General features: G+C 61.4%; 1 protein-coding gene across 4 annotated transcripts; it reads right to left on the bottom strand.

Moving 5' to 3' along the window:
- Window positions 1–315: 315 nt before the first annotated feature.
- Window positions 316–6,411, bottom strand: RNF222 (ring finger protein 222). 4 transcript variants are annotated; one of them, XR_011699388.1, is made up of 3 exons: window positions 6,142–6,411; window positions 1,129–3,796; window positions 316–1,012 (listed from the first exon to the last, which is right to left on the bottom strand). XR_011699388.1 is itself a non-coding variant. In XM_071573510.1 (2 exons), exons 1-2 carry the CDS (start codon window positions 6,309–6,311, stop codon window positions 3,103–3,105), a joined length of 864 nt encoding a protein of 287 aa, XP_071429611.1. In that variant the 5' UTR covers window positions 6,312–6,411; the 3' UTR covers window positions 316–3,102. The 4 variants fall into 4 exon arrangements, 1 of the variants encoding a protein (XP_071429611.1); XR_011699389.1 differs by having other exon boundaries at window positions 316–1,226; window positions 1,322–3,796; XR_011699390.1 differs by having other exon boundaries at window positions 316–1,226; window positions 1,430–3,796.
- Window positions 6,412–10,864: the final 4,453 nt, after the last annotated feature.

Genomic DNA, 10,864 nt, shown 5'->3' with positions numbered 1-10,864 from the left:
CCATCCCACCCCATCCCATCCCATCCCACCCCACCCCATCCCATCCCATCCCATCTCATCCCATCCCATCCCACCCCATCCCATCCCAACCCATCCCATCCCACCCCATCCCAACCCATCCCATCCCAACCCAGCTCTTCCCTGTGCCCTCTGCCTTGCCCAAACCTCTCCAGGGCTGCCTTGCCCCAGGGGACTCCTCTGCCCCTCCCAGCAGATCTGCAAGGGGCTGCTGCCCTGGCACGGTGCACCAGTTCCCTAGACAGACTAATAACAGGGGTTATTATTAAATAATGAGGCATAGACACGTCACTCTCAGGTCATCAATTCTTATGAAACAGGGTTTCCATTCCAGTGTGGTGTCTCAAACACTTTTGCCCAGTGCAGGGCTGAGGGTCAGGACTGGGTGGGGAAACTGGGGCACAGGGGTGAGAGCAGTGACACCCAGGGAGGGCCAGCAGCACATCAGGGCAGTGTGCCCTGGCATGAACCCCAGAGGGTCGGGTGGGCCACCATCAGCTCCTCTGCCCAAACTGCTCCCTGCTTTCCAGCCTCAAGAGGTTCTTATTCGTTGCCCTGGAATGTTCTGGCTTATCCCAAAGCTGGTGACACTTCTGTCCGTGTTTGTCCCACCCTGAACAAGAACCTCTCCTTGGGAGCATGGGACCTCTGTGGCCGCCCTCCAACATACTGTCACTCCCCACTGCCAGCCCTCCAACCCCACTGTCACCTCCCACTGCCAGCCCTACACCCACTGTCACCTCCCCCTGCCAGCCCTCCATCCACTGTCACCTCCCACTGCCAGCCCTACACCCACTGTCACCTCCCCCTGCCAGCCCTCCAACCTGCTGTCACCCCCCACTGCCAGCCCTCCAACTCCACTGTCACCTCCCACTGCCAGCCCTCCAACCTGCTGTCACCCCCCACTGCCAGCCCTACACCCACTGTCACCTCCCACTGCCAGCCCTACACCCACTGTCACCTCCCACTGCCAGCCCTCCAACCCCACTGTCACCTCCCACTGCCAGCCCTCCAACCCCACTGTCACCCCTCCAACCCCACTGTCACCTCCCACTGCCAGCCCTCCAACCTGCTGTCACCCCCCACTGCCTGCCCTGCACCCACTGTCACCTCCCACTGCCAGCCCTCCAACCTGGTGTCACCCCCCACTGCCAGCCCTCCAACCCCACTGTCACCTCCCACTGCCAGCCCTCCAACCCCACTGTCACCTCCCACTGCCAGCCCTCCAACCTGGTGTCACCCCCCACTGCCAGCCCTCCAACCCCACTGTCACCCCCACTGCCAGCCCTGCACCCACTGTCACCTCCCACTGCCAGCCTTACACCCACTGTCATCTCCCACTGCTCCACCCGCTGTCACCTCCCACTGCCAGCCTTCCACCCATTGTCACCTCCCACTGCTCCACTGTCACCTCCCACTGCCAGCCCTACACCCACTGTCACCTCCCACGGGCTGTGCTGCTCACGTTGGGGTGCCCGTGGCAGTGCCCGCTCTGGGCACCCGTTCCTGGATGAGGCGGCAGGAGCAGCACCCCCGGGACCAGGGGCTGGGTCAGGAGGCCAAAGGGGATGGTGCTGCAGGCACTGGGGACAGATGTGAGGAGGGGCCCAGCACCAGGGGAGAGCTCTGGTACAGACGTGCCCAGCACCAGGGGAGAGCTCTGGTACAGACGTGCCCAGCACCAGGGGACAGCTCTGGCACAGACGTGCCCAGCACCAGGGGACAGCTCTGGCACAGGGGTGCCCAGCACCAGGGGGCAGCTCTAGCACAGGGGTGCCCAGCACCAGCGGGCAGCTCTGAGACAGACGTGCCCAGCACCAGTGGGCAGCTCTAGCACAGGGGTGTCCAGCACCAGCAGGCAACTCTGGCACAGGGGTGCCCAGCAGCCCCCTCTCCCCCTGCCCTGAGAGCAGCCACGGTGCCCTCTGGGTCTCAGCCGTGCATCCCTAATGGTCACTGCCCTCCCAAACCCGGGCTGAGGGGATGAGGCTCTTTCAGCTGGGGCCAGTCCCAAAAGGGGCACAGCCAGGAGGTGTGGAGGGTCCTGGGCAGTGCCAGACCTGTTTGGCTCAGGACAAACTGAGCCAGTGGGTGTGAACTCTCAGGTTTGGGATATGGGGACAAGGAACTGTCACTCTGCCAGGGCACAGCACTCCAGCAAGGAGAGCAGGGTGGGATCCCAAGTTCAGAACTTTGGTTCACTCCCCACCCCACAGCGCAGCAGCTGCCCCTGGACCCCCATGGCAGGAGGGGTGCCCTGACACCAGGGGCATGGGCACAGTCCTGGGGAGCTCAGAGAGAGGTGAGGGAGGGGAGCTCAGAGAGAGGTGAGGGAGGGCAAAGCTGGGACTGCCTGGGGGATGAGCTGGCATCCCTTCCCTCCCCCTGGCACTGCAGGGAGGGGAGCACTGGCTGGCAGAGGGAGGGGGAGCTCACAGGGGCCAGGAGCACTCTCTCCACCCTCTGGTTTCACTGCCCTTGTGCCCAGGGGCTGGGGAGCGATTTATCCATCTCTGGGGTGAAAAGCCATGAGATTCTTCTCCAGCCTGAAACTCTGGCACCACATACCCCAACAGCCCCTACAGCCTGTGAGCCTGGGCACTTCCAACAGCCCCAGAACCTGGCAGCCCTGATCCTCCAACACACAACCCCTTGGCTCTGCCCAGGCTCTGAGTACCACCTGGGTGCCACAGCCACAGCCTGCCTGGAGCTGGCATAGAGAGGATGTGGCACCCCCCAATCCCTGCCCACGCTGTCACAGGGTGCAGGGGGATCCTCTCCACTAAGACACTGGAGGAGTCCACCAGCAGGGTTTGAGGAACCCACTAGCAGGGTTTGAGGAACCCACTAGCAGGGTTTGTCCTGCCATATTTTAACGAAAAGAGGCTGCAAATGCCTGCGGTGACACTGAGAGCACCTGGAGATCTGCAGGAAGGGCTGAAAGTCCATTCAGTCCCCAGCCACAGAGAGCTTCCCCTGAAGCAGCTTCTGGGCTTTTTCCTGGAGTGTTCAGAGAGCTTCCAGGCCTGGCTCTGTCCCAGCATCAGTGACAGCTCTCAGGTACCCAAGCAGATCCCACCCCTGCTACGAGTCCCTCTTCACCAGCAGCAGCCAAGGGAGCACAGCCGTCAGCATGGCCACGGTGAGGATGAGGAGGACGGCGAGGGCCATGGGGGACTGGCAGCACTTCAGCCCCAGGGCTGAGCTGGATGACACCAAGCTGCCCGTGTCTGCCCTGCTCCTCCTGCCCAGGGAGCTGCAGTCCGTGTCCACCAGGGGCATGCCGTGGTCGCTGATGATGAAGATGTGAGCCTCCCGTGCCAGCGCCCCCGGCAGCCCCGGCGAGGCCGTGGGGCCGGTGCCAGTGCTGCAGCACTGGGCAAAGCTCTGCACCGGCATCACAAAGTGACTGGGCACCACCAGGGTGTTGCTGGCCTCGGTTTTGGTGAGCTGGGACAAGGAGGAGGGTGACAGAGGCATCTCCAGTGCCCAGGCATTGGTGCCTGCCCTGGGCGGCCACAGAGCTTTGGTCCTGCTGAGGAAGGTGACGTAGCGGCACACGGGGCAGATGATGCTGCTCTGGATGTGCCCGTCCAGCTTGGCAGAGAGCAGGCACTTCACCAGGCAGTCGTGGCAGAAGCTGTGCCCGCAGCTGAGCTGCCGGTGCGTGGCCTCCAGGGGGTGGAACTTCTCGTAGCACACGGGGCACTCGGCCGGGGGCCCCTCCTTGCTGGGAGAAGTCTCGGACATCCCTGGTGCGGCCACGGGCACTGCCCAGCTGCGAGGGAGAGGCACAGAATGTGCTGAGCTGGAAGGGACCCACAGGGATCATCCAGTCCAACCCTCAGCCCTGCACAGGCTCAGCCCTAAGAGTCACCCCCTGTGCCCCAGAGCATCATCCAGCACTCCTGCAGCTCTGGCAGCCTCGGGGCTGTGCCCACTGCCCTGGGGAGCCTGCTCAGTGCCCACCACCCTCTGGGGGAAGAACCTTTCCCTGAGATCCAACCTGACCCTGCCCTGGCACAGCTCCAGCCATTCCCTGGGTGCTGTCCCTGGTCCCCACAGAGCAGAGCTCAGGGCCTGCCCCTCCTCTGCCCCTGCCCAGGAAGTTGTCCCTGCACTGAGGTCTCCCCTCAGTCTCCTCTTGTGCAGCTGAACACACCAAGTGCCCTCAGTGTCCTCACACGCTGCCCCTCCAGGCCCTCAACCATCTTTGTTGCCTCCTCTCCAATGGCTTCATATCTTTCTTATATTGCAGTGCCCAAAAGTGCACACAAATCAGGGTCTTGGTGGCAATGATTAGCACGATCCATCTCTTCATCTCTCCTCCTTCCTCCTCCTGCTCTCTTGCCATTGCCTGTTGCCCCTGCCAAGTCATTCCCAGGAACATTAATCCTCTCAGCGTGGCCCTTGGGTCAAGAGAGAGAGGATGGGAAGATCTCAGCTCCAGAGCCCTCAGGGACAGTAATCCCTGGCTGTAAAATCACACAGGAAGAGGGATGAGCCCCTGGATGAAGCTGTCCAATGCAGGGCACTGTGGGGCTGCTGAGTGCCCCCAGTACAGAGGCAGTGTGGAGGTGCTGAGTGCCCCCAGTGCAGGGGCAGTGTGGGGCTGCTGAGTGCCTGAGGGCAGGGGCAGTGTGGGGCTGCTGAGTGCCCCCAATGCAGGGCAGTGTGGGGCTGCTGAGTGCCCCCAATGCAGGGCAGTGTGGGGCTGCTGAGTGCCCCAAATGCAGGGGCAGTGTGGGGCTGCTGAGTGCCCCCAATGCAGGGCAGTGTGGGGCTGCTGAGTGCCCCCAGTGCAGGGGCAGTGTGGGGCTGCTGAGTGCCCCCAGTGCAGGGGCAGTGTGGGGCTGCTGAGTGCCCCCAGTGCAGGGGCAGTGTCGGGCTGCTGAGTGCCCCAAATGCAGGGGCAGTGTGGGGCTGCTGAGTGCCCCCAATGCAGGGCACTGTGGGGCTGCTGAGTGCCCCCAATGCAGGGCACTGTGAGGCTGCTGAGTGCCCCCAGTGCAGGGGCAGTGTGGGGCTGCTGAGTGCCCCCAGTGCAGGGGCAGTGTCGGGCTGCTGAGTGCCCCAAATGCAGGGGCAGTGTGGGGCTGCTGAGTGCCCCCAATGCAGGGGCAGTGTGGGGCTGCTGAGTGCCCCAAGGGCAGAGCAGTGTGGGGCTGCTGAGTGCCCCAAGGGCAGGGCAGTGTGGGGCTGCTGAGTGCCCCCAATGCAGGGGCAGTGTGGGGCTGCTGAGTGCCCCCAATGCAGGGGCACTGTGGGGCTGCTGAGTGCCCCCAATGCAGGGCACTGTGGGGCTGCTGAGTGCCCCTGCTGAGTGCCCCCAATGCAGGGCACTGTGGGGCTGCTGAGTGCCCCCAGTGCAGGGGCAGTGTGGGGCTGCTGAGTGCCCCAAGGGCAGGGCAGTGTGGGGCTGCTGAGTGCCCCCAATGCAGGACAGTGTGGGGCTGCTGAGTGCCCCCAGTGCAGGGGCAGTGTGGGGCTGCTGAGTGCCCCCAGTGCAGGGGCAGTGTGGGGCTGCTGAGTGCCCCAAGGGCAGGGGCAGTGTGGGGCTGCTGAGTGCCCCAAGGGCAGGGGCTGAGGCTGAGGCTGAGGCTCTGCCCTGCATCCCCTGGCACAGGGAGCACTCCCGTGGTGCCTCAGAGGTGGCAGGGGGGAGCAGAGAGGGCAGAGGGGAGAGGAGGGATGCTCAGCTCAGCTCAGCTCAGCTCAGCTCAGCTCAGCTCAGCTCAGCTCCCTTCTCCTAGACTAGTTCAGAAACTAGAGCGTCATAAAACCTGCAGGTTTTTCCAGACCTTGTTGCATTTTCAGACCCCACCCAACCTGCACCCCTTTTCTCACACATGACTGTGCCATGGACATCCTCCCAAACGATTCTGGAGGGTTTGCCATTCCTTCCTGGACTCCTGTCTCCTCTTGAAGGAGAGTCAACCCATGCCCTGGAATGGTCACAGGAGCACAACGAGCCAACCCCTCCCAAGAAAGTTCCAAGAGAAGAAAGTTTCATGGTTCTGCCCTGCTTTAGGAGGGATCAGAGAGTCGATGCTCCCCCAAAGTGCTGCAGAAGGAGATCCCAACCCCACACAGCTTCTCCTCCATGCCCCAAAGTCCCCTTACCTGCTGTAGGACCCCAGGGCAGGGGCCCCTCCATGCGCTGCTGTCCCCAGATGCAGGGCTGGCTGTGCCCCAGCAAGCACCAGCCAGGAGAGCACCAGGGCACCTGAATAACACCCAGGGGTTGGGCACCTGGGCACCTGATAACAGCCAGGTGTTGGGCACCAGGGCATAAGTCGCAGGGGTTGGCTGTGTTGCCTCCTGAGGGTGTTGTACAAGTGCCGGCCCAGGGACAGGGACAGGGACAGGGACAGGGACAGGGACAGGGACAGGGACAGCTCCCAGGGAGTGAATGTGGAGGAACCCGTTTGGGTTTTAAAGGGCCCACATGGGGCAGGGAGTGGGCGAGGAGCTGGCGTCAGGCAGGGCAGGGACTGCAGCACTGTCCTGCCTTCCCTCCTCTGAAGGGAAGCCATCCCAGGCTCCTCCTTGGGGTCAAACCCGGGGAAACTGGCACTGAAGGGGGTGCTGGGACCCCAAACCCCTCTGCTGCTGCAGAGCTGGCTGAGCAGGACCATCCTGCACCAGCCTGGGCTCCTGCCAAAGGCTCCTCACCCCCACCTCCCACCCCTCACCCTGCCCACACCTTTCTCCCCAAGCTCCCTCCCCTCCTGATCCCCTAAACACTCAGCCCCCAGCCCTGCACTCCCTGCTCCACAGCTCCAGACATCCACCAGCCAGGGCATGGCCCAGCAAAGACCCTCTGCCAGGCAGGGGGGCACTGCCCTGGGGGTCTCCCAGCCCCTCTGAACTGCGGTCCAGTCACAGCAGGAGCTCGGGGGCCTCAGGGTGGGCAGGAGCCCCTGCCTGGACATCTCAGCAGCTGCAGGTGGCTCATGAGTCACCATCTGGCCACGTGCAGGCTGGAAACCCAACCAGAGTAGCCAGACCTGTCCCAGGGTGCTGCCATGCTGGGCAAGGAGCCAAGAGGCAGCTTCTGCTGGCAGGATGGATGGCTCCTGCCTCAAGGCCAACCCCTCCCAGGCACCCTGTGCCCCCCAGCCTGGGCAGTGGCCACGTGGCTGCCAAACCACACTCTCTTTTGTGAGTGGCTCCACAGGGATCTGCTGTTTGCCACATCTGCAGGAGGTCCCCAGAACAGCAGAGGTGACACCACATGTGACCATCAACCCACAGGAGCTGTCAGGTGGTCTGAATGCCCCAGAAATCCTGGAGTATTCATCAGGAAAAGCCTTCAGGAGAAACCCAGACATGTAGGACCTCCCCTGCAGAGCTGCTCCAGCCCTGGGGGCAGCACAGGAAGGACATGGAGCTGCTGGAGAGCGGCCAGAGGAGGCACCAGGATGGGCAGAGGATGGAGCAGCTCTGCTGGGAGGGAAGGATGGAGAACTGGGATTGTCCAGCCTGGAGAAGGGAAGCTCCAGGGTGACTTAATTGTGGCCTTCCAGTGCCCAGAGGAAGCCAAGAGGAAATATGGAGAGGGACTATTTCCAAGGCCCTGGAGTGAGGACAAGGGGGAATGGCTTCAAACTGACAGAGAGTATGCTGAGATTGGATATTGGGAAGAAATTCCTCCCTGGGAGGGGGGGCAGGCCCTGGCACAGGTTGCCCACAGAAGCTGTGGCTGCCCCATCAGTGGAAGTTGGACGGTGGAAGTCTGGTGGAAGGTGTCCCTGCCCATGGCAGGGGGTGGAATGGGATGATCTTTGAGGTCCCTTCCAACCCACTCCCTGCTGTGACTGTGATACAGGAAGGTTTTGCCCTGGGGCTCTGCAGAAACAATCCCAACCCTGTGCTCCCCCAGCAAGGTACCCAGGGTTCTGCAGGGTCTGTGGGGCAGGCAGGAGGGGAGATGCCCCCTGGTACCCAAACCCCAGCCTGCAGTGCCTCTGTGGGCAGCAGGGGTGGCTCCACGTGCCGGTGCCGTGCCAGGGCCAGGCTCAGGCGTGGGCAGCAGTATCAGCCTCTCGAGGGTGCAGCAGTTGCAGTGCTTACAACACAGGGCTGGTTTCTGGAAGGTGAAAGGTGGGTGCAGCCCCACCAGTGCAGCCTGGTGACCCAGGGGTGACCTCTCAAGCCAAGAAGCCCTTCTCACTGGAAGGAGCCCTTGAGCACATCAACACCTTCCACACCTCTCTTAGGCTCGGAGACCAAGGCACTCTTGTTATCCCAGTTTTATTGAGAAGATGAGAAACTGAGGCTGAAACCCCTCCAGAGAGATTCTGCCAAGGCAGGGGTGGCACTGACTCCCCTGGAGTGGGCATCCCCCTGGCCTGGTGCCTCCTGGAAGCTGCTGGGGGTGCCAGGGCTGCTTGCAGACACCCAGATCTCCAGTGCTGAACAATGATCTGGGTCAGTGAGAGCAGCTTTGGGGCAGCCAAGCATGTCCCCACCTCAATTTGTTCTCTGCTGGCACTGAGGTGGGGTGGAAATTCCTGTTTCCCATACTTGGAGTGCTCTCTGAGTCGGAAACTCTGAGCTCATGGCTCTATACATAGGCACTGGAAAAACGAGTCTGCCTCCCCTTGCTGCTTTGGCCACGCCAGACTCAAAGGATTCTGGCAGATCACAGCCCCAGCCCCTTCTTCTTTCCCAGGCCTGGCTTTTCCAGGTGCCTTTGTCCCACTTTCACATGTGGCAGTGTCTTTCCTGAGTGGCAGAACTGGGTCTGCCACTGCCTGAAGGACAAGGAACCAAGTTCAGGGGCCAAGTGAGTCCCTAAGCACTGCCTGTCACCTTTTCTTCCAAGGCTTTAAGAAGTCCAGCCCATGGCCAGTGATTCAGACCCCTCAGCACAGGGGCTTCAGGATCCTTTGATCCAAGCAAAAGGTGGCACCAGGATCCTCTGATCCAAACAAGGTGGTACCAGGATCCTTTGATCCCAACAAGAAGGTGGCACCAGGATCACCTAATCATAGAATGGATTGGGTTGGAAAAGACCTCCCAGATCATCAAGTCCAACCCTTGGTCCAACTCCAGTCCCTTTACCAGATCATGGCACTCAGTGCCACGGCCAAGCTCAGCTGAAAAACCTCCAGGGATGGGGAATCCACCCCCTCTCTGGGCAGCCCATTCCAATCCCTGAGCACTCTCTCTGCAAAGAAGTTTTTTCTGCTCTCCAACTTCAATTTCCCCTGGCAGAGCTTGAGCCCATCGTGCCCCCTTGTCCTATTGCTGAGTGCCTGGGAGAAGAGACCAACCCCCACCTGGCCACAACTTCCCTTCAGGGAGTTCCAGACAGTGCTGAGGTCACCTCTGAGCCTCCTCTTCTCCAGGCTGAACACCCCCAGCTCCCTCAGCCTCTCCCCACAGCACTTGTGCTCCAGTCCCTTCTCCAGCCTCGTTGCTCTTCTCTGGCCCCGCTCCAGCCCCTCAATCTCTTGCCTCAACTGAGGGGCCCAGAACTGAACACAACACTCAAGGTGTGGCCTCCCCAAGGCAGAGTCCAGGGGAAGGGTCACTGCCCTGGGCCTGCTGGCCACGCTAGTTTGGATCCAGGCCAGGATCCCCTTGGCCTTCTTGGCCACCTGGGCACACTGGTGGCTCCTGTTGAGCTTCCTGTCCCTCAGTCCCCCCAGGTCCCTCTGCCTGGCTGCTCTCCAGCCACTCTGTGCCCAGCCTGGAGCGCTGCAGGGGGTTGGGGTGGCCAAAGGGCAGGACCTGCACTTGGCCTTGTTGAACTTCATCCCTTTGCAATCAGCCCATCTCTCCAGTCTCTCCAGATCCCTCTGCAGAGCCCTCCTGCCTTCCAGCAGGTCGACACTCCCTCCCAACTTGGTGTCATCAGCAAATTTGCTGATGATGGACTCAATCCCCTCATCTAAATCATCAATAAAGATGTTAAACAGGACTGGACCCAACACAGACCCCTGGGGAACACCACTGGTGACCAGCTGGATGCAGCTCCATTCACCAGCACTCTCTGGGCCTGACCCTCCAGCCAGCTCCTGACCCAGGAGAGGGGACACCTGTCCAAGCCATGGGCTACCAGCTTTTCCAGGAGTATATTATGGGAGACAGTGTCAAAGGCCTTGCTGAAGTCCAGACAGACACACCCACAGCCTTCCCCTCATCCACCAGGTGGGTCACCTGATCGTAAAAGGAGATCTGGTTGGTCAGACAGGACCTGCCCCTCCTAAACCCCTGCTGGCTGGGTCTGATCCCTTGTCCACCCTGAAGGTGCTGTGTGATTGCACTCAGGATGAACTGCTCCATAACCCTGCCAGGCACGGAGGTCAGGCTGACAGGCCTGGAGTTTCCAGGGTCCTGCTTGCAGCCCTTTTTGTGGATTGGGGTGACATTGGCCAACCTCCAATCATCTGGGACCTCCCCAGAGAGCCAGGACTGTTGGAAGATGATGGAGAGCAGCTTGGCAAGCTCTTCTGCCAGCTCCCTCATCCCCCTGGGATGGATCCCGTCTGGTCCCATAGACTTGTGAGGATCCAGCTGGCTCAGTAAGTCGGTCACTATTTCCTCCTGGAATACAGGAGGGCTGTTCAGCTCCCTCTCCCTGTCCACCAGCTCCAGAGGCCAGTGGTCTTGAGGGCCACCTGTCTTACTGCTTTGATCCAAGCAAGAAGGTGGCACCAGGTTCAGCTCCTCTCCAGAGACCACAGGTGAGACCTTCTCTGTTCTGAGGTTGTGGCTGCCAGTGAATGAAGGGAATTTCTGGCCCAGAGGAGGACAGAGAGCCCTTGCTGCAGGATTTTGGGTGGCCAAGGTCCCTTTCCTGCAACCACAGCAGCATCTGGGCAGAGCTTTGCAG

The sequence above is a fragment of the Pithys albifrons genome, chromosome 19 (genome assembly GCF_047495875.1).
Source record: "Pithys albifrons albifrons isolate INPA30051 chromosome 19, PitAlb_v1, whole genome shotgun sequence".
In the NCBI taxonomy this organism is placed as follows: Eukaryota; Metazoa; Chordata; class Aves; order Passeriformes; family Thamnophilidae; genus Pithys; species Pithys albifrons.
Note: the sequence above shows the minus strand (reverse complement) of the source record. Positions and strands in the feature narration are given on the sequence as shown.

What these genes read in the sequence shown, in the direction of transcription:
- RNF222 (XM_071573510.1), bottom strand. Translation starts at nt 6,311, where the DNA reads ATGCCCTGGTGCCCAACACCTGGCTGTTATCAGGTGCCCAGGTGCCCA. An exon ending in GCCCTGGGGTCCTACAGCAG is followed by an intron (nt 3,797 to 6,141) that starts GTAAGGGGACTT and finishes TCTCCCTCGCAG; the next exon opens with CTGGGCAGTGCCCGTGGCCG.